General features: G+C 46.1%; 1 protein-coding gene across 7 annotated transcripts in view; it reads left to right on the top strand.

Annotated features, from left to right (window-relative positions):
• Positions 1-23,133, top strand: part of LOC119441717 (peripheral plasma membrane protein CASK) — a 790,490-nt gene that overhangs the window by 254,909 nt on the left and 512,448 nt on the right. For 6 of the 7 annotated variants that reach the window (XM_049661551.1, XM_049661552.1, XM_049661554.1 and 3 more), the window contains exons 6-8: positions 3,370-3,441; positions 8,591-8,766; positions 22,238-22,360. In XM_049661551.1, the coding sequence (XP_049517508.1) occupies positions 3,370-3,441; positions 8,591-8,766; positions 22,238-22,360 (371 nt within the window). The remainder of the gene's footprint in view (positions 1-3,369; positions 3,442-8,590; positions 8,767-22,237; positions 22,361-23,133) is intronic. The other variant, XM_037706319.2, reaches the window with a different exon arrangement.

Here is a 23,133-nt window from a genome sequence, read left to right as displayed (position 1 = left end):
TGACAGTTGAAGGGAACGAATAGAAAGTGTTCTAACCGAGCTTATTGTGACGTGTCTAAACGGCCGAGGTGTTTCCGTGAACTCATCGTTTCCGCAGTGTTGTTATAAAGCCAAGTACACCACCTTAATTTAACCTCTGAGTACTTCCCCGGTCTGTTTTTCGAACTTTGCAGTGAAAAAATAATACATAGTATATCAAAAACGTTTTGCATATAATGGTCGTTGCCGGTGAAATGTCATCCCCATTGAATGACACACACAGGCACGATTCAGAATTGGATGTACTGAGCATTCCACCTTAAATAGGATTATTTGCCTGCTTACCTATACGTAGATGCATATCTGCTCTGAGGCAATAATACGAAGCAAATAGAGAATAATGTTGAATCTCAAAGAGCAATAAAAGAACCCATGAGCTTATTTCTAATACAAGACTGTGAATATGTGAATAAGGAAAGGAGATACATGTGTATTGCCCACCACGATTCCTGCGAATCTGTAATAAACTAGTATACGTACACGGCGACTTGCCTTGCGTTTACTTCGGTGACGTCTTTCGCGTGTTCTGATATGAGATAATGCAACCGTGAGCGTCTCGCGTGTGTAATCGCGGCTTTTATTTATTATAAGGCCACCTGCTGGTCATTTATAGGACAAAACGGTCGCGTGACATCCCGAACACCGTGGCCTCCATTCTTCCAACAGTCGACACAAGAACTAATTGCTGAAGTTAGCTTCAAATGTAATTGCTAGCGATGTTGTTGTTTTAATAAGCGCTCCTAAGAAAATTAAAAAGACAAAGAAATTGAAAAGGTCACGCATGGCAGGACTCCGTTAGGTTTCTCGCTTCGAGTTAATGTGTTCGGCGCAGGCGTCCACTAAGCAGGCTTTTCTAGCTGCATTTTCATCGCATGTAATTTTAGATGGTCGTCATGGTTTTTCTTGAACGTGATGACGACTACAGTGGATAACGTGCTGACTCGGTGTTGTTCAGGGCTGTTAGTGTAATGTGTGCTGTGATTGACCGTTCCCTCCAGCTGTGACGCGCACTGCGGCTGGAGACTCATTGCACGTAGGTCTTTGCCTCTTCTCTTGTTCAACTCGAGTTTAATTTCTTCTTCACAGTCATCCTATCGTTTTTGAACTGTATGCTGCGTGACTGGGAGATGCACACACTGCACTCCTAAAGTCTCACCTTAACACTTGACAGATTATGCACCGTGCGGCTAGATTATGTGCATAGGAAGTACTTAAGTGCGCTGCGCTTAGGAAGACTCTATCCGCCATGCAAATTCACGACAGGCAAGTCCACTATTCAACGTCTAAATACCGCGAGGTCAGCGCTCGTCTTACCGACGGAGTTCCTTGGTGCTCAGTTGGGTAAATGAAGAGGCTAATATTTACTCAGCGTCAGCAACTCCATTTAACCGGCAATTCTTAGGTCATCAGTGAATCAACTTTCTGTAAAGTCGATCGATGCAATCATAGATTTTGGCTTGTCCGTAAGTTTTCTGCTAAGTTTTTGTTTGCTACTCACTGCTACGTTTGAAATTGTTAAACAAGAGTAGTGAAAATCGCATCGGCGGCCTTATTAGGTCCGCGAGAATTCTGCCTGGACCTCGTGCGAGCGATAAACTCGTACGCCGTTCATTTTCTTGTCTCTTTACATGTCGTACTGCATGAAGCCTATGGTGCTGAAATGTTCGCAAACAACGTATCGATGTCTGGCATTATTCACGATGCGACCAATCAAGCAACCTTGCAGACTTTGGGCTACCTGACGTTTTTTTTCTTTTTTTTTGCGATTCAATGTCGTGCGATGCGCATTGCAGCATTTATGGCAATTTTGCATGAAGTTGCGAAATGCAAAAGACTCATTGTTCAAATTTAACTATTAGATGTCATTATTATAAAGCTCAGAAATCTTGCATGCCAAAACTTTTTACTGAGATGCTTAAAAACTAATTGCAATACTCCCCCCCCCCCCCCCCCCAGAAAAAAATACAATAATATCATGATGAAACTTTACGACAGCGTATATTGTCAGCATCAGAATATTGTCTATTCAAACATACGTGTTTATTATTTGATTCTTTCTCAGTATATGTATGTAAATCAGTGCATCTCAGTATATCTCAAACACTCGCGTAAGCTTCACCGTGCATAGTAAACTTATCAATAAGTATGCGGGCACGTCGGGGAAGTTATCCTGCAAAATATGCACTTTCGCACAAATGGCACTTCGCATACCATTTGTAGCATGGTTCCTGCATGCCGCGAACTTCACCAAGTGCTTTTGTTATAGTATTCATGCTTCCACTGGTCTTATTACCAAATTTAAAAAAAATTCTGTTAAGCTTAAGGAAATGCTACAATTCGCAACAAAAATGTAACTTTGAGACAATAAAAGTTTCTGAAAGTAAGTGTTTCTTGTACTAAAAAAACTTTCCTGAGTTGCATCTGGTGATAAAAGAAAAGGTCAAAAGTCTTTGCAGCGGACTGCGTGGAAAATGAATTAAGAGGCTCTCTCGCGTATGAAACATTCAAGACAAAAGCACTTGCGTGCGCTTTGCTATAAGAAAATTGGGAAGCTGTCATTGGCAGAGAGAAAACTGCTGTCTTGATTATTTGATGCTTGGTTGTTGTATACTGCATTGATGTGTGCTGTATGCTTTTTCTGGCACGAATCCACTTGCCATGCGTAAAGGAAATCGAACCGTTAGGGCGGCTGGCAAAAAAAAAAAGAGATAAAATCACCCGTTTCATCTTTGTCGTTCGCCCAAGATTTATTTCGCGCACGAATGTTTCTGCTATCACGCACCTTTCATCCCAAGAAAACGCTGCCGCTCTACGCGAAAAGTTGTAAGCTCTAGCACCTTAGTCGATGCCTTCTTCCACTTTTTTTGTCAGCAGTTTAGCTAAAAGTAAAGACCGGTTGTCGGTGTTAGTGGTATGACAGAACGGTCCTGTCAGACGGATAAGTTGCTCTTTTTTGGCAGCTGGCCGGGCGAGACAAAGGGCGCCATAGTTTTCGAAGAAGGTTATCTCGTCTTCTTGGAAGCCAAGAGGTTCGAATTTCTCCCGAGAGTGGCAAGTGCTGACTTGTGCTCATTTTTTTTTATATCACTCTTTCGCTTCTTCTGACCAGGCAGAAGCATTTTGTTTCATACGTGCTTTTCTTGTTTTTTTCTTTTTCTGCATTTTCTTTCTTTTTTTTCTTTTTTGAAAGCTCGCTCACGCTCCCAAGGCGTGGCAGCCAGGAGAGAAATCAATTTCCGGTCACTGTCCTAGCACTGTCCCCCCTCTCCTCACCAGTTGGCCTTCGGGCTGTTTTTCACGTCGCCATTTCTCCTCCCCTGTTCTCTGCAGAGAAAGAGATTTCTAAGTACGGGGAAAACCTAAGCCTTGCATGCCGGCTATACTGCAAATGTGACTTGCTAGGTAAGACAAGATGCCAGCTGTGGACCATTTTTTGCTATCCTACCCCCTGTCCCTCTCTTTCTCACTCACTCACTCTCTCTCTCTTTCTCTCCTATCACTATCACGTAGCGCACCCGAGATATAGCATAGTTATCACACTAACATTCCTCGATCTGTTTGCACGCCCACGTGCCATGCGGGAACATTGCCTGTCGGTGCGGGAGTGTGCTGCGCACACGAGCATTGCATGTGCATGCAGAGGCTTTTTGCGCACTTCCTGAGTTTGCACACTCTCCCTTTCTGATTTTCGGTGGTTGTCATGGTTTATTTTGAACGTGATGACGACTACAATGCATAACGGGCTGACTCGGTGTTGTTCTGTGCTGTTAGTTGCTAGAAATGTCACTGTGTGACTGACTAAACAGGAATGTGCCAGGAATGTGCAGAGCCAGCTGACGCTCTTGTGGAATACGTGTATGCATATTGAGAATCTCTATTTTATATAAGTTCGATGCCTGAAGCTTGCTGCGTTATCTCCTTCCTCTTTTGTTTTGTTTTCGGAGTACCGTCGCTTGAAAGCTGCGAGGAAAGTCGTTACACATGCCATATTTTTTTCTTTTCAATTGACGCAAGAGTCGCATTGTCTTGAAGTTTGTGTTCATGGGTGACGTGGCTTTCTGCCAGCGGTCATATGTGAAGCTGAGCAGCCTTTGAATGCCTGCAACATCAAAGTGCTTAGTTAGGTACCTTTTGCATTCAAGAAAATCAGGGCAGTTCAATAGCTTGTATGTGTATACGACACTTGCATGCCGGCGCCTTCACAAGGTAAGTCGTTGGGCGAGCCGGTACGTGTTCATGGATACGACAAGACGAACATGAAGTAAAACGAAATACAAAGTTCTACTCCCTTGTTTTTGTCCTTACTTGGTATTCATCTAACATTAATACGAGGTAGGACAAATGTGGCAAAATTCCGCTGAACTGGAAGTGATCCCTTGTTATAACTGTACTGAAGCCGGGTTGCGCAGCAAACCTTCTTAAGTCTTCATCGTCCGATCTCCCTTTCATCTGATGCTGGAAAGTTACAAGAACGTAATGGCAAATCAGTGTCTTACTGGCCTGCTTCGCAGGAATTTCTTTCCAGAAGTTATGAGTGGTTTTCGCCGAAATCGCTCCGCAACAGATTCTATTGTGGGCCTTGCATCATCGCTGGAGCCTGCAAGATACAATCGTCTGTGTGCATACATCCTCTTCCTGGACATCCACCAAGCCTTTGACTCTCTTCCACATGGGGGCATTCTCGAAGCTCTCAAGTATGCTGGAGTTGAAGGTCGCACAATTGATTACGTTTCGGACTACTTATCGCGCAGAAAAATGAAGGTACGCGCTGGTCATGGCACACGTGAACCTCGCCCTGTTACTTGAGCAGTTCCTTAGAAGAGCGTACTGTCGTCCCTTTTCTTCAGCTGTAGGCTTACAGGCTTACCCCGATTATTACCTGAGAGGAAGAACTATCACGGAAGGTGTCACGATCTACGCGGACCATATCGCCTTATGGATTACCGGCCCTTCAAGCCCTGAACAGCAACCACGAGCAATGTTGCCAGCTGCACAGGACACGACGGCGCTATATCGCGATGAAATCGGCATTGACATTTCTCCGTCTAACTCGGAAGTTACTGCCTACCATCCTCCGCAGCGAGCACGACCGCTTGTATGTTTTAGGCTGAACGATTCTTCTATAACGTGGGTAAAAAGGCAAGTGTTACACGTACGTAAAACGTGAAGGCGAAAGCTTGCCATTTGTGGAAGAAGACGATGACGATGAACGCGAGAGCAGTGGCACGAGTGCATCTCTGTGGCCACGTGACCTGTGCAATCAGGCACGCACTGGGCACACCTTTAGTGACGCACAAACGTGGAGCAGCCGTGGCTTCAGGGAAGCGTGCTAGTCTCGCAACGCGGAGGCCCGGGATCACTTCCCAGCCAGACCGAAATTCACCTATTTTTTCTTTCCAAGTCATTAATTTACTTTCTTCACAGGAACCTCCCTGAGAAATGCGACATTATTCCGGGCATTTTTAGACGTGTCTTGCTCTTTGCTGCGTCGGCCATTCTTCGTTATGACGCAGTTTCGCCAAGGGCACCGCCAACATAGACACCTAACGATTTCACCTTAATAAGATCAATACCTTGGTACAATCGTTGATGACAACATCTGCTGGCGACCTGCTGTTAAGGATATTCTCATATCATCCCATTCTCTCCTGAAATGTGAATTATGTAATAGCACTGACAGCTCGAGGCAATGACTGTAACCAAACAACTGCTCGACGAATTCGTCAAGCAACAGTGGTGTCAAGAGTACATTTTGCTGTGCCTTTGGTCAATTCACCTCGACTGATGGCTCAGTTAGGAAAAGGTCATCGAGTGACTGTACGAGCCATACTATAGGCTTCTACTATAGTATAATACCACCTAGATAATACCACCGAGACTACAAGTTGGTCAAGGGGCCTTACATCGCATAGACCGCCTCTGTCGTGCTCACGACGTCAAGAAGCTTTTTGAGCAACTGCTCAGCAGACCGGAATATCGCACGGGGAAAATGACGCGTGCCTTCCTTGAGAATGTGAATGTTGGCGAGAATACAACCATCCTCAGTTGCTGGTTCACTCAAGTGTTCTAGAGGTTCGAAAGAAAACAGCAGCGTGCCCTGTAGGTCTACGCCAATTGACAGCGTACCTTCTAGGAGACACATGTGCATATTTTAATAAATTTTACTCAGATGCCTCTGTTCACGAAGGCATTACAACTGCTGCGTTTTATTGCGCAGAGACTGCAACACAGCGTTCTGTTCGAATACATTATCGTTCATCTTCAACATCTGCAGAACTGTTAAGCATTATTATGCGGCTCAAGTACATTATCCAAAAGCCGAAATTGTCAAAGGCTGTTATCTTAAGCGACTCCTGTGCAGCTTTCAGCTGGTTGTTCAACGCTGACTTACGTGAAGTACTTAAGAAGGCCCATCAAATTACATCTGAGGGAAGAACAGTGATATTTCAGTGGATACCATCACATATTGGTATCTCAGGAAACGAGGCAGCCGATGCTCTGGAGGTGTCAGCGCACAACCTTGACTTCACCGGCGATAATTTATGTAAAATTGACAACGCTAGACTGCTTATACCCCACCATCTACAGCGCTCATACCCGGATGAACGTGCAGCCGAGGGATCGTATCCTACATCAATCTCTGGCCGAGCTCTAACTCGCCCCAGTAGGCCTCCACTGCTCAAGTTACGCATTGGGTGTGTTAATGGTCAATTTCGCACATCGTCTTCCTCGACAAGCACGTGCGCCGAGCTCTTCGTGCCTTTTTCTGGACACTACAACGAAACGTTTGACCACTTCCTGTTTGAATGTCTAACATTCAACAGTTGTCGCGATGTGCTGCTGAGCAAAGTCCAGCAACCTAATGTTTCTCGAAGTGCGCTTAATGATACCTTGTTTCCGAAACCTCGATCGTGCTTCAACTCGATTTGAGGCTCACAAAGCTGTGCTGGAACTCTTTCCAACAACGGGACTATCGACTTTCGTCTGTAATGCTCCTACTTTGCGTGTGACTGTGTGATGTGTTGCTCCTTCCTCTCCGTTTTTCCTTCTTTTATCTCCTTCTTATCTTCCTCTTTCTTTTCTCTCCTCTTCTAGCGGGTGGGCGCGGTGTCTCTTCTAGGAGACAATTGCTAGCCCATTTTTCTTTCTCCTTGTGGTGTTTGTATGTGTTTACATGGTTAATAATAGGAATACTTTGTGCTTGTCCTTTTGTCAACAGTGTGCTAACTTGGGCCGGTTGGTACATATTTATGCGAATAAACAGAGCTTCTGTACGGGACGAGAGGAAACGACAGGCACCAGTGCTGACCAGCAACCACAATGTTTATTCGTACAGTGAAAGGCTACTTATATGCGGTCATCACCTAGTGCACGAGAGCATGACACATGTAAAATTCGCAGTCAAGGTATGACAAGTCTTTCCTGAAAACACATGTACGGACGCGCGTGCTCTTTGAGAATTGGACATTTGTATGAGAACGTGTGAGATTTTTGAATAATTTGCTACCAACAAGTAAGGTGATACCTGCGTCAGTGGGCTCCCCGTATCTTTGCTCAGGGCCGGTATTTTGTAGCGATGCCTTTAATGTCATAATGCCTTTTCGCGCTTATCGCGCTTTGTCAGTGGTCGGAGCGACGGTCCGCTCGCCTTATCAACGGGATCAGCCGGCCGTGAGCGGTGGATGATAAGACTAGAGTAGAATAAGTCATAATGCCTTGCTACAAAATCGCGGCCCAGGAAAGGGTTCTCATATGTTGATTGCGAATTGTAAAGCAAAAGACGCACGAAGATAAGAGCAGTGAGCCAATGATGCTTAAGTGGTATTCTTTATCTATGTGTGCCTAACCTATTGTGGCAAACTTAGTTTTCTACTGTGCGTCTTGTAGGCAAAAACAACGCGCGCATACGCTGCAACGACACTGGAGGAATCGACATACAGGAGCCAAGGCTCTCGTGGAATTTTTTTCTGTCTTGACAACGCTCGCGGCGGCACCTATTGTCGAATAAAAACGACTCTTACAACGAAAGAGCTTGATCGCAGGGCTGTTGCATTTAAGGAACAGCATTCAAGGAACAGGCATTCAAGGAACAGTTATTCAAGGAGCAGCTAACGCAGAAAGGGACATTTGCATTTTTCTATGCGCAATCCGAATACGGCAGACTTTGCGTTACCTTGTTCATTCTCTTATTTAGTTCCGCAAGTTACTCTGGCTTATTCGCAATTCTCGTTCATTTAGTGCTCATTAAAAGTGGTTCGCTCACCGGCAAGTCAGTTGTCCTGCTAGGAAGTCATCTCACTTACTCACACTTCCTTTCACCCAACAACTTGTTAACTCACTTTTACTCACCCTCTCCACTCACGCTTACTCTGACATAACCACTTGGAATCTCACTCTTACGCCATAATACTCACTCAGTTTCACACTTTCGTTCACTCGCTCACCAACGAATAACGCACGCCCCGGTTGAGCTTCCCGGTGACGTGCTCCCGCGAAAGAGTGCTGCTCCCTGCCGTCGCTGTGTGCGGCCACACGTGATTGCCGTGCACAGGTCGCATCGGGACGCCGCACTTCATGGCCCCCGAGGTTGTGCAGCGGAAGCCGTACGGCAAGCCCGCCGACGTGTGGAGCTGCGGCGTGCTGCTCTACGTGCTGCTCACGGGCACCTTGCCTTTCCTCGGCACCAAGGAACGCCTGCACGAGGCCATCTGCCAGGGAAAGCTGAACGTGAGTGCATTCTCCTCTTCGGCCGTGCGCGCTGACTGGCGAGCGCAGAGTTCGCGCACCGACTCCTCTCGGAGACGGACTTGGGTGCATTTCGCTAGGGACTGCACACCTGCCAACTAGAGATGGGCAAAACGGCTCACTTCAGTGAGCGGCTCGGAACGGCTCAGCTCACTGAAATGAACCGGTTCACTTGAGCGGCTCACCGGTTCACTTAAACGTGTCACCTGTGTTATGCATATTCTATAGTTATTTGGCTGTGAAAAAAAAACGATATATGCATAATTGAATAACCGTGTTATTGGTATTTTCGCTATGTTTAGAGATTATTTTTACATATCTTAAAAGCATGAATTTTTAGTTGTAATGAAACTCTTTGTTTTTTTCTCATATTGAGGATAAAATACTTATAATACTGTAACAGATAGAATGTGACGTACTTTTTTCCGCACGTACCTTTCGTTTTTTTTTTCTCGCTTGAGCGCACGCGCGATACTGGCGATCATGCCATCATGCGCCAGGACAAAAAAAGAAAAAGAAGAAATGAAGTTCTATTACAACACAACGGATCATTCGCCTCGTTTTATTGACGTGGTAATGATTCGCGCTCAGAAAATGCAATGAAGTGGATGCCATGGGTGACATTTTCATGACTACGCTAATTAGCAAAAATGATCGACCAGGACGTAAACTGTACGTTCACCTGTTGTCTTTAAAGACACAGAAGACCATCTTCGAAGTGTTGTTGCACCAGCACACGATGTGCGATTGGTGAGAGTTGTGAGACATCGTTCGAACAGCAGCAGGAAACGAACGGTACCATTCTTTGTTAATTAAGGATTCTTTACTTCTCCCTCCGGTGGCATCGGGACGCACAAAAAAACAAAAAAACAAAGGGACTGCTGCGCACACCACACTGCGAGCGAGTACGAATAGCGCGAGTCTGCCCACGCCGGCCACCACGAAACCCAGCAGAAGACAAGGCTCTGACGGCACGGCCCACTGAACGAGTTAGAACCGGCTTCCTCTCTCCGAAAGAACCGTCGCTCACTTACTGAACCACGGCTCCCTCGCTCTTCAAAAGAGCGGCTCAAAAGATCCGGCTCGCTCCTGAGCGCTCTCTAGGAAAGGTTCCTCACGGCTCGCAGAACGAGAGAGAGCTGGCTTTCTCTCTCCGAAAGAACCGCCGCTCACTTACTGAACCACCGCTCGCTCCTGAGCGGAACTCGCTCAGGAGCGAGCCGGATCTTTTGAGCCGCTCTTTTGAAGAGCGAGGGAGCCGTGGTTCAGTAAGTGAGCGACGGTTCTTTCGGAGAGTGGAAGCCGGCTCTCTCTCGAGCTGTGGCGAACCGTTCCGTCTCTTCTGCTGGGTGCGATTTCCGCGCCATCTATTAGCGGTGCGAGAAAGCAACTGCCCTCCCGCCCTTCCTAGCAAGAGTCGCCTCCACCCCCTCGTCTTCGGCTGTCTTTTGAGGCGCTCTTTTTGAAGAACGAGTGAGTCGTGGTTCAAGTGAGCGGCGCGTCTTCGGAGAGAGAACCGGCTCTCTTTCTCCAAAAGAACCGCCGCTCACTTTTACTGAACCACGGCTCACTCGCTCCTTAAAAAGAGCGGCTCAAAAGATCCGGCTCACTCCTGAGCGACCCATCTCTACTGCCAACCTCCAATTTTTGAAATATATGATTGTTAACCCCCCCCCCCCCCCCCACACACACACACACACACGCTCAGAATGTGCGGAATAACGAAAATATTATATTACGGAAGATACGGGGACTGTGAAGAAATTTGCTGACTTCGTTTTTTAGCGACTATGAACAGGTACCCTGCGGCTAGCAGGGCTGGGCAGTGTCGATGGTACTTGTATCGTACATACTATCTCAAGTTACTTTTTGGGTATCTTGTATCTGTATCATTATGCATTCTGCAAGAGGTGTATCGGTATCTGGATTTTCGATAAATAATGCGAAGTAGCGTGCCTCTTAATATGCAAGATACACCTATGGCAAAAATCACAAACACACCCAGAGTAACTGACGGAAGTTAGTGTTTATTCTAAGAAAAGACACATTTATGCTAACTCGTTTTGCTAATAACCAAACCCGATAGAGAAAAATGAATGATGTGTTGTACCAGTGTGAATAATTAATACCATCTTACTAGGGTATACAGGCTGTCCCAACTATCATACACCAAGATTTAAAAATATACAAATGCCACGCATAACTGGACAGAACCAAGGTAATGTTGTCTGCCGTTGCTTGGAGATACTCAGATTATTATATTGCATTCCGCCTAATTACACAATTAGTCTTAATTAATTCTCATATATTATAATTAGATGAAAAGTGTCAATGAGAAAATTGTAGAGCAACATGAAAAACTCCCTATACAGCTTTCTGTTACTCAAAACGTGCTACACAAAAGTCTTTTTCCGAGCGTGAAATAAGCCCGCGAATGCACACAAAGTGTCTCTAGCGGTTAGTCGCGCGGCAATCTTGCGTGTATTCGCGGGCTTCTTTCACGCCTGGAAAAACACTTTTGTGTAGCATGTTTTGAGCAATAGAAAGCTAATGCCTACGCGTTCCGCATAGGGATGGCCGACACCGCAGCATGTGGCCATTGCGGCGACGTGGAAACAATTCGGCATGTGCTTTGCCAGTGCCCGCAGTACAGTGTGCAGAGGCAATCGCTTTCCGTCGTGCTGAACCAGTTGGATGACCAGGCTCTGTCGGAAGAAAGAATTTTGCAACATCGACACGACATCGACAGAAGGACGTGGAAGTGCTGTGTCCGCTTTTTGAGATGGACCGGCCTGTGTGAGCGCCTGTGACTGAATCGCCTTTTGTGTTACCTGTTCCGTTTTTTTTAAGCATGAAATGCTTTTAGCTCCCGTTGCCGGCGAGCTTCAAGAGACCTTGAGCCAAAATCTCGAGCCGTTATTCCGCGCACTCAAGACGAGAATGTGGCAAGAACGAAACTATAACATCTGGGCAACCAGTCAAAGCTTAAGAAAATGCGGTCTCTGGCCCCCAACCCCTCGTACAGGACCGCATTACATACGCTGGTTACTGCCCAAACAAGTTACAAAAAACTATTGCTTCCTATTTCTTGCAAATGTTTATTCACAGTATCACTCAAGTTGTAACTTCTAGGACGCCGAAGTTTAATTTGTCATTTGTGCACCATACACAGTGCACCATACACTTTATTGGCACCTTTTGGCGCTTAGACAGGCTTGCCTGTGCTCTTTTCAACGCCAGCGGTCCGTGAGTTCCGCGGCGCGGGTTTTGCGCCGCGGTCCGGCGCGCCTCGGATCGTTTGGCCGAGAGGAGACTTGCAACGAGGTTCAGTTCAAAACAGGTTCATTTCGGCTCAGTAAGCTTTCAGGCCCGCGTCGCGGCACCAATCTGTTTTGCCGGTAGCCATTTAATGCTTACACGTACCTTCGATTACGGGAGAGCCAGCAGTTTCTTTTTTTCCCCCGTTCTTATCTTTTATTTTTTTTCTCTGTCTCTCTCTCTCTTTGCCCTCTTTCCAACCCCTATATCCCCTACTCAGTGCAGGGTAGCAAACCGGAAAGCCGCCTCTGGTTAACCTCCCTGCCTTTCCTTTCTCCCTCTCTCTGTATCGGGAGCTTTTCATGTTGCTCTACAATCTTCTCAACGACACATTTCATCTAATTTCATCTAATTATAATACTTGAGAAATTGAATACCTAATTAAGACCAATTATTTAATTAAGCGGCATGCAAAAAAATAATATGAGCATCTCCAAGCGACGGCCAACAGCATTACCTTGGTTCTGTGCAGATACGTGGCACATGGATATTTTTAAATCTTGGTGCATGAAATTGGGGCACTCTGTATAACTGCTAAATTATAGCCACTATAGGTGGAACGTTACAACCGAAGAATCTAAGCCAAGTCAGAGCTCATAGCATAAAATTTTGCTAGAAACGTGCTTAGAATAATTTTCGAGGAATACGTTCTGAACAAGTGTCGTGAAATGTATTGCTGTTCCAGCTAACAGTTCTACATACCTTTCTCACAGTGGAGACACGTATCGTATTGGGAGCAGCAGTTCACCCCCACCGCTTTTAATTTGGAGTACTTTGATTAAACTTTACGAGTGCTGACCAAGCCACTGCTATATACCCGCACAGACGTTCCGCAATGCGATTCGAAGCCGCAAGAGTCGGCGCTAAACAAGGGAAGCAACGATTTACTGTACTTATTTTACTAGTAGCTCTCGCACAACAGCCTTTTTGCTGTTTGAAGCAGGCCTGTACACGTAAAACATTTCTAAAAACACATTGCTGAGTTAGTTGGTGCATGATTTTTTACCAGGATTGTGGGGCAGCAAGTGATCAGGGACGACTTAACCAGTGTCCCTGTCCATGTTGGTTCTGTTGTCCCTGTTCTCTCCCCCTCCCCCCCTTTTTTTGTGGCAAGAGCATCCAGTGACACTCTTGTTTCTTGAACAGCACTTGCGGTGAGGAAGTGCTGCGCAAGAGGAAGACACAGAAATGAGGAAGAAACATAAAAACAATAGTACAGTACACAATTCATGGGTTTCATTGTAGATATGATATCAGAGCATAATTTTAGTTACAAGTTGAGTTACTGAAGGGTGTGGAATAATTAGAATTAACTAAAAATCATTGAGACGACCGGGGACGGGGATCATTGCTCTACATTGTCATTAAGCACGCACCAACTTGCCCAGCAACATGTCCTTGAGCGGTCTATCACTCAAGCCATGCTCAGATATTTCTCCATATGCAGATTAATTTACCTTTCTCCAACTCTAACTCTCACTGCCTTTGACAGGATAACTATCTACTTCTTATTCTCCAAAGGGGACCTTGTGATGACAACAAGCATGCTGAATTGTTCTTGCGCTGTTTCCGGACGCTACAGACGAATGATCATCGGTAAATTGTCCCTTATGACACCGCGTTCAGTGAATTAGATGCGCACACATGGGTTCGAGCAGTAATGCTCAGCGCTTTGAAGTATCGCGACTTCACTATTATTGTTTTCGTTTTTTTAGGCAATATAGTTCCCTAAGTACATATTCAGGTGACCGCGATTTGGAGTGTTTGTTTAGAATAACAACTCTCGCTGGAAATGAAAAGCGCATACCTGAAAGCAATCATCACTATTGCCAAGAGCACAGGACCGTCGGGATGTCTGACTGTTGTTGTGATGGGCTGACACAGCCCTGTGTGGTGCTTTACGTCTCTATACGTATTGCGACACACACTTTGTGCGACTATGCAGTGTCTTCGCAGACTGTTTGTGACCGCGCCCGCACAGGTAGTCTTACATATTTAAATCTTCCATTTTTTGACCCGTATTTTTTAACGCAATAGCGCTTAGGGCTCCGTGTCGCAGAAAATCCGGCGTCGGCAACCGGCGTGTGATCGCGGGTGGCGGAGAGAATCATCCAACTACATCGACCGCGCAGGCCCTCCACGTGGTGCAAGGTTTTAGTGAACAAAATTGAATTTCTCACAGTGATATCCGTCAGAAAAATGGTAAAGTACTACTTTACCATTCGACGTCAGATTCGCCATCGGATTGTTTACCAATCGGCGTCGGATTGCAATTTGAATGTACGAGAAAACCTAATTCTGCTACGAGGAAACTCAAACACATACCCCTTTTCCAGCATTTCTACCAGACCTGCGCGCGTCGGGGCAATAGCAAGCAATTAATAAAATAATAAAAAAGGTGCTAGGGCCTTCACATTTTAATATAAGACCACTTATATCGCCCCTGGAAAAACGTCTTTCTAGCAATGCATTTCAGTTTAAAAGTGAAGCCGACTTTAAAAGGATCGGTGTAAGCTTGGTCTTTGTAAGCTGGCTTTCCCACGTTCAGTGTTGCAGTGAATGAAGCCTACTTGCCGTATGCGAACGATGCGATGCGAACGGGTCCCGATAACGCTATCGCGTTCTACTCGTAAAAGCGAAGCTTAAGCGCCCTCCAATTTTTCTTCTTTTATTGCGATAGCAATTATATGGACACTTCAACCGGATTTCTGCCGTCGGCAGTCGCCGTCGCCGTGAGGTTCCGTATAGATTCCAAGGGCGATAAAATCGTCGCCGCGCGCCGTATGCGCGAGCGAAAGCGCGCGGAGGACGCACGTTATCACGGAAGGCGAACTCCCCGCGCGCGATCACGGAGAGCGAACGCGCGGTGGAAAGCAAATGCGATCGTCGCGCGAAAGGCCGAGGGGGTATGGCAGGGAGGGAGGCGGGGCGGCGCTGTGCTCCTGCACCAAAGGCGTATCTTGCCACTCAAGCTCCCACGCGTAAGCAAGAAACGGGAAGAGGGGGGAGGGGGGGGGCGCAGCTTCTCCTCTGCCAACAACTTCTTCTCTGCCCTTTGCCTGGCGGTGCCGGTCGCCCGCACCGTCTCTTATCTCCACACGGCTCTGACCGTTCTATGCTGTGCATTTGCCGCTCAGTTTCCGTTGAAGCGATAGACCGCGCGAATCTGCGCTTGCTGCCACCGTTTTGACAGTCGTTGGCTGCGGTCATTCAGTGTGATCTATTCATGTTTGCTTGTGCGCGCTGACACCACGATTGTTATTTCAGTTAGTAAGCCAATGTGTCCAAGTTTTTGCAGCCCATAAAACTACTATCCCTACTCCAAATAGCTCTCTACTAATTTGCTATCGCAATCGATGCTTCGCGTTTCGGGCGAAACTGCGACATTTTTTTAAATCTTTACCCGCTTTCCCAGGTACAGGGTAGCCAGCCGGAGATATAATCTAGTCCCTGTTTTCATTTTACTTGCATCTTTCCCTTACTGTACGTTGATCTTCAATGCTGATAAATATTCGTCTATCTCCTGAAAGGTACACCGAGGTGCATTATACAACGTGTAAATTTATTCAGAAACTTGGAGGTTAACAAAGAAGCTCGAGAACAAGTTAAGGACCGCACAAAGAGCGAGGGAACGAAAAATCTTAGGACTGACGTTAAGAGACAGGAAGAGAGCGGTGTGGATCAGAGCACAAATGGGGATAGCCGATATTCTAGTTGACATTAAGCGGAAGAAATGGAGCTGGGCAGGCCATGTAATGCGTAGGATGGATAACCGGTGGACCATTAGGGTTACAGAATGGATACCAAGAGAAGGGAAGCGCAGTCGAGGTCGGCAGAAAACCAGATGGGATGATGAAGTTAGGAAATTTGCAGGCGCAAGTTGGAATACGCTAGCGCAAGACAGGGGTAATTGGAGATTGCAGGGAGAGGCCTTCGTCCTGCAGTGGACATAAAATATAGGCTGATGATGATGATGATGATGATGATGATGATGATGATGATGAAATTTATTCAATCTAGTCGCATTAAAAAAAAGAGATAGTTTGACAAGAGTATTCGGCATGTTTCCTGCTATTGCTTGCAGTGGTGTGCGATTACTCGAAATTTCGAATACGAATGGAATAGCATTGCTATTGGATTCGTATTCGATTCGAGAATTTAGGTTCTAAGACTTTCACTTTCAGGCCGCCTTCGAGTTTTACAGCGAAAGCTGTATATGGCTAGGCGAAACGAAAAACCGTTCGTCCCATGTTTCGATAAACGTCTCCCTTGGCTGCGCCGTCAGTTACGTCGTTCTGTACGTCGCACCCAAGCGCGCGCGCCATTGGTAGCGCCGTTAGTGACATCGTTCTCTGCGTCGTACCTGCTCTGCCCGCAACGCCGGCTCCTCGGCTCGCCGTTGTCGCATGCGTTTTATATCTCGAGTTAGCTCGGCGTCGTGGTTAGCAGCATCCGCCCGCCATTGATTGGCCCTTGCGTTCCACTAGAAACACAAACATGCAACCAATAATTGAGAAACGCCTCAATACAGCGTCGGGCTTAACCCACTGCTAAACATCGGAGCCGCACGTTTCAGCTTCGCTGGTTAACCATCTGTACTTGGGCGGTGTTTTTTCGTCTCTGTTTAGGTAACGCAAATAGTCACTTGGCCAGCCTCGCCGTGCTTGCATTTCTTCAAAACAATGTAGGGTGCTGTAATTAGTATCGCAATAACGTCCGCCAGCGAACACAAGTGAATGTGGTGAGGTGTTGTTCTCCTGTTTCCCTACTGTCATTGTCGTGGTGCACCATATAACTGAAATGATTTTGTAATTTACATCCCATGATCGAACGTTCAGTGGCGAAGTATGTATCAAAGAATGAAAATACGACTTCCTTTTTTTTTCTTTACCGAGCGAACTTCACTCAAACGTATATTTCACATTTTTTATAAATGAAAAAAAGTCTGGTATTCGATTCGATATTCCAAGGTTTTTTTCGCGTATAATCGCATGGCGATTCGATTCGAAAATTTTACTAATCGAACACCCCTGATATTTTTTAGCAATCCGTCTCGCGAGGTCCGTTGTTTTCCGGGTGTTAGCCGCTTGAGAGTTCGAATTCGTGAATTTTGCCGGTCGCTCTGAAGTTTAAAGGAGGCAGCCTCGTACGTTACCGCGTGCCATAGGTAGATGGAGCCACCAACTCGAACGCGTGTTATTAGGCGGGTTCCTTTATAACTGGCGGGCGCTCCCCGGTGACTCTCATATGTCGTTGAGGTTGAGCTCCGCGGAGACAACTTATCCGCATGCACTGTAGTACCGCTGCGTTTATCAGCGTACTATGATAAAAATTAAGTTTCTTTTTGCTCTGCAGTACAGATTATAAAATTATGACCACCAAGTCTCCTTTGCGCGGACGCAATCGGCTACGCCCGCTGCACGTATGCGGCAGAGGCTGTGATCTCAGTGTGGAAGAAATATTCCGCTCCTCACTGCGTCTGCCTGTCTGTTTTATTGCGATAGCAATTATATGGACACTCCAAAGCAGATTTCTGCCGTCGGCGTCGCCGTCGTCGTCGCCATCGCCGTCGCCGTGAGGTTCCGTATGACGTCAATGGAGATGAAATTGTCGCCGCGCGCCGCCGAACGCTGTATGTGCGAGTGAAAGGGTGCGAGGGACGCGTGCTTTCACGGGGAGTGAACCCACGTACGGCGGAGAACAAACGCGCGTTCTGCGCCGTGCTCCCTTAAGGGCTGCAGAAGTAGGCGTCTCTTTCCTCCTTTACAATCACCATATATCTAGAGCAAACGCGCCTTCTTCCGACGCGCGAAAGGCTTCGGGGGGGGGGGGGGGGGGGGGGAGGGAAAGGAGGCGACGTTTAGCTGCGGCACCAAGTGCCTATTTATATCAGAGGCTCCGGCAACCGTCACCAACGCCACACGCATTTTGTGCGAACGCGGGCAAAACGCCGACGGCGTCGACAAAAGTTCTGCGGTTGCCGGTGCTGCTGCATGTCCAAGTTCATACAGCTGATAAAGCTACTATCATTACTCCGTATAGCTCTCTACAAATTTGCTATCGCAATTGATGCTTCGCCTTTCAGGTGAAACTGCGACAACTTTTTAAGCTTATTTTTGACTACTCCAATTCCTCATCCTTCCAACCTGACTAGTTGTTCATTTAGTAATTTCTTAAGTATAGGTTATGTCGATGTCGCCAGCATAGGCTTGCCAGCATAGGCTTTTACATGGGTATGAATGGATTGTTGTGAGCACTGTGGTACACAGTGGAAAATTACAAGTATACTATAGTTGTACTTGCAAATAAATTATGAGAAATGAGGGCGAGCGTGCGTATGGTGGGACCTAAAGTGAGTATTTTTACTTACACTCCGATAACAGAGAAAGCGAGAAGAAATTTTAGGCACGGCAGAGGTTAGCTGAAAGATAATATGGATGGTTTGACAACATTGTTCGGCCGAGAAGGGTGGGGGTGGTTCTGACCTCTTTCTTTTCTGTCTTCCCCTTTGCCCCCAGGGACCGTAAGCAAAAATCTTCCGATCCTATTTTTTCTTATCAATATCAAGGTGATGTCAGAAGCACGAAGTCCACGAATGACGTGGTGGCGAAAATTTGGGGAAAAAAAGGATAAAAAGACACTGAACCAAGAATATTGCGTTAAATGGACAGTAAATAGAAAAGTGTTTTGAGCTGTGTTCGTAAATTACCCTTCCATACTAGCAAAAAGAGCCGCTCTTTCCGCTAGAAGGCGCTTGACACACCAAAAGAGACGCAAAAACGAAACACGGCTGGCAACGGCTCCTAGAAGTTCCCGCACCAGCCAACCCTGACGTCTTATACTTTGACGCCGTCTGCTCGGGTCTAGTTAACTTTTTGTCGGTAAAAATGAACTACATTGTATCGCCAAAGAGGCAAAGACTGAACTTAGAAAGCTTACAGAACTTTTACTCTACAGCTGATGTCGAAATGAGAAAAAAAAAAAAATACATTGCAATGTGTGACGTCATAGTGACGTACCGGCCTGACGTACCAACCCTGAAGTATCGGCGCGAAAAAAAAATGTTTTGCCGTCCATTTCTCTTCTATTAATCCGCCAATTTCCACGCATTCAGTGAAATTAGAGTTCCTCAAGAATACTTCATCAATCTAAACAGATTAAGTGTTTATGTTTAGTGCCCCTTTAAAAGAAACGCTTATCTCGGGAGCTCTTATCTAAATACACTGGAACGAAGGAATCACCTTGCTCGTCATTCAATCCACCCCATTCAATGAGATTTGTTGCATTTAAAAGAAGTTACAATCTACCGAACATGTATAACGTACAGTTCTTATTTATGCCATCAGTCCTTTCTTTAGGAAGATGGCTGAAAAACACACGAAACCTGGGCATCAAGTCGACAACACTTCAACTCAGCAATGAAAAAGAATATCGCAATTTTGTAAACTGCGTTTACTGAGACATCTAAAACGGACGCAATTGTTCTGTTATAAGCGGTTCTGAAGCATACTGTGAGTTGGTGAACAGGACTTCGTAAGAGTTGGTGAACAGGACCCTCGTAAGCATTGTGACAATTTCGCATGAGTTGTAAATTATTATACTTTATTTGTTCGGCTTCAAATGCCCTAAACGATGCTGTTTACAGAACTGCGCTATCCGTATTTTGGCGCGAAGTTACGGATTAGTGAACTTTGTGCGTCAATTTCTTTTAACTTACCTATTTCTGGCAATTTTCGCAAAATATTTGAGGCACTAAATAAAAATTGTGTTTCCTGCAGTCCTTATAATTCATTTTTGTTTTTGAAAGTGCAAGAAATGTAATTCGAGTTGGTTTATCTTTTTTCTATTGACAGCATTTATGCGTTTCATTCGTGTTTGAAGAGGTAAATCAGAGTTGGCCTCGAGTAACTGGCAAGCAGCAACCCACAGTGAGAAAGACGAGGGGAAAAGAAATGAACAAAAAAATACAGCGAGTAAAAGTCGGGTATGTTCCTTCATGTCTGGCCTTGCCTCCCTTGACCTCCTTCACTACCTTACATCCCATTTCTCCCTCGCGCGGTGGCGCCGCCAGCGGCGAGGAATTGACACAGGTGGTTCAAGTCTCCGCCGCCGAACAACAGAGGGCAGCACGTTGGCAGCATTGCCTCCACGAGACACTTCGGAAGTGCTCAGAATTCGGCGTTTCTATTTTTGCGGGTTTGAAGCTTCAACGGCATCGTTTCGTGCCAAAAAGAAGGGGGCATTCGCGTAAGGATGGGGTCCTTCAATTTCATGTCTTAGTGAACCCGTCACTTTCGCTTTCTAGCTAGTCGTATTCTTCCGGTGAAAAGCTCGCGCCTTCCGGGAGATTATGAAGCTTAAGCTGTTGACGCGCGAGTGATTTTATTTAAGATAAACCGTTTGCGTCTGGTTGCCTTGCTTTATAGAAATGGTCATATCTTGAATTTTCAACCCCGGAGAAAAAAAATCAATGAGCCGTAAGAGGGGGTAATAAATTGCTCTGATGTATTCTTTATGTATATGCATATGTGCTTTTTCCTCGGCACAGACCAGCTGGACGAATATAAAGAAAGCAGGCTCGCAACGCTAGTCCTTTTGGCGAATGGCTTGGTGTTGCTACGTAGCCTTATGAAAAAGATGTCTAAGTACATCGCCAACTCCACCGAATAAAAAAATTAATTACAATTTGATTCCTATAATACTCATGGATGCTGTCCCACTACACTACTAAAGATTATTCTCAATTTGCGCTAGTACTGCACTTTCCTACAGATCCAGTCACTGTTGTTCTCAAGTGATTGGATAGCCCGATCACAGTGATGATAGCGTTTTGTTTGGCTGCCTCGATCGTAGAACAACAGCAGAGAAACGGAACCGTGTTGCTAACTCTTTTTGCCGGAGTTTGCGCATTTATAGCCAAGATAAGAGCGCCGTTAAATTAATGGTACGAATCGCAGCCTCTTCGGAGGGAAGAGAACGTCTCATGCCTACAGTCGATGCGACAAGGTAATTAGGCGACACTTATTGGTGGCCTGGTTGCCTTGTGTTTGGGAATTGGTGGTTAGAGGGAAACAACGCACTGAGGAAAGGCAGAGCGGACTAGCGCTAATCCTGTCTGTTCTGTCCGTTTGTCTTACACGTGTGCGTGCTGTATTGGGCGGTCACTTCCAGAAGATGAACCGACCGGCCCACTAACAACTACTGCTCAGCAGCAAAGTAAGCCGACAAGTGTGACAGCCTATACTGAAGTTGTTATAACTGGCAAATTATTAATGTGGGTGACCAGTAAAATCGCTTGCGCGCTGGGTCAATTTCTTGTATGCCTACTACATTCTGCGCCGATGAAATTAAGAGTTGGTAGGTAATGTAAATACAAACGCCACTTGAATAGTGCGCCTCCTTACCTGTGTCAGTGACGCAACCAGGACTTACTTTTTTTTTCACGAATGTGAGGGAGGGGGAAGGGGGGAGGGCCTTCGACCTACTGTTGATGATTTCGGGGACTGTTTTCCTCTCGCTCATAAGACGTTTCTTGTTTTTCGCACGTGTATTCTCTAAAAATGGGCCAGGAGTCTTGGCTTGATGGTTTCCGTACAGCGTAAGACGCGTGTAATTACATTTTTTATATATATTTTTTGTAGTTCGCTCTGACATTTCCCGACAGGCAAGAGATGGTACTTCAACGGCAAATAACACCAAGTAATCCTTGGTTGCTAGCTATTCCACGAGGCTTGATGCTATCCTGCATTCTGCATTACGCTCTTCGAAGATAGATGTTCATTCCGGTTATGCCACAGCAGCAACAGCTAAAGTGCCAACAAGAACGGCAACAGATCGAATAATTTCAAAACTTTCTTGCAGGAAGTTTTTTTTTCTCAGCCCAAAGTTTGGAGTACTCCTTTTGTACATTATATTATGTGTAGATATAATCACTGCTCATAAATATTGAACACACTTTTGAATTCATATTTTGAACGACAATGGTATAATAACAGCAACTACAGTCTTACGTTAGCTGTGGGTGATCTCAAGTGGTAATCGACCACTGACTTTCATGACCGCATAAACGAGACATGTTCACCTCGCATACGTCGCGCATTGATGACCACCCGTGTTCCTTGTTCACCCTGCGCAGCTCACCGGTCGGCAGTGGGACCAAATCAGTGAGTACGGAAAGGACGTCATACAGCGAATGCTCTGCATCGACCCCCAGGAACGGTACACCGTCCAGGAACTGCTCAACCACCCTTGGCTCAGGGTAGGTTCCGTCTTCTCAGCCCCCGTGTGTGTTATCCTTTGGTATAGCAAGTGCTTGAAGTGGGGTACTAGTCTTACAGGGACCTGAAACGATTTTGACGATATTTTACGAGCGTACTGAGTCGTTAGGGTAGGTCCTTCTGATCAGTAAGTGACGCAACTAAGCGCTCTGCGTAAAGCGTGTTATTTATTATAATGTTTTAAAAATGTGCATTGCTACCGAGCTCAGCGGCGCCGCTCCGCCGAGTTTTTAGCCGGCCCTTCCGATTGGTGTAGATAGCCCAATTGACGTCAGTTGGGCGAGCTACCCGATTGGCTACCCAGGTCGCGTCATTGATCATTTTTCCAACTTTATGGTGAACAAATGTTGTTCGTAATTGTTGGAATGTTGGTTAATTTGTTTCTCTGAAAGAGTTGCAGAAGGAGAATACGCAACGACAATTTATCACTACACTCGAGTACTTCCGGCACACAGAAAGTGTCGTCTGCTTCTGTTACACCATTCTCCGTGTTGACGCAAGCTGCGCGGTCAGTGTTGGTCTCAAGCTTTCGTTGCGCGAGCACCATGGATAGCCCTGGTTACGTTGTGGGCTGCACATCTAGCGATCGCGACATGTGAAGCTACGGCATCGTGTATCTCTGCAAGGCAACATGGCTGCAGCGCATTGGGCTGTCGGTATCCGATCGGCGCCAGCATCAACGAGTTTGCGGCCGTGACTTCATGCCGGAGGATTACTACCACAATTGGCTGGTAGACGCAAATGGTAAAAGCAA

The sequence above is a fragment of the Dermacentor silvarum genome, chromosome 2 (assembly GCF_013339745.2).
Source record: "Dermacentor silvarum isolate Dsil-2018 chromosome 2, BIME_Dsil_1.4, whole genome shotgun sequence".
Lineage (NCBI taxonomy): Eukaryota > Metazoa > Arthropoda > Arachnida > Ixodida > Ixodidae > Dermacentor > Dermacentor silvarum.
Note: the sequence above shows the minus strand (reverse complement) of the source record. Positions and strands in the feature narration are given on the sequence as shown.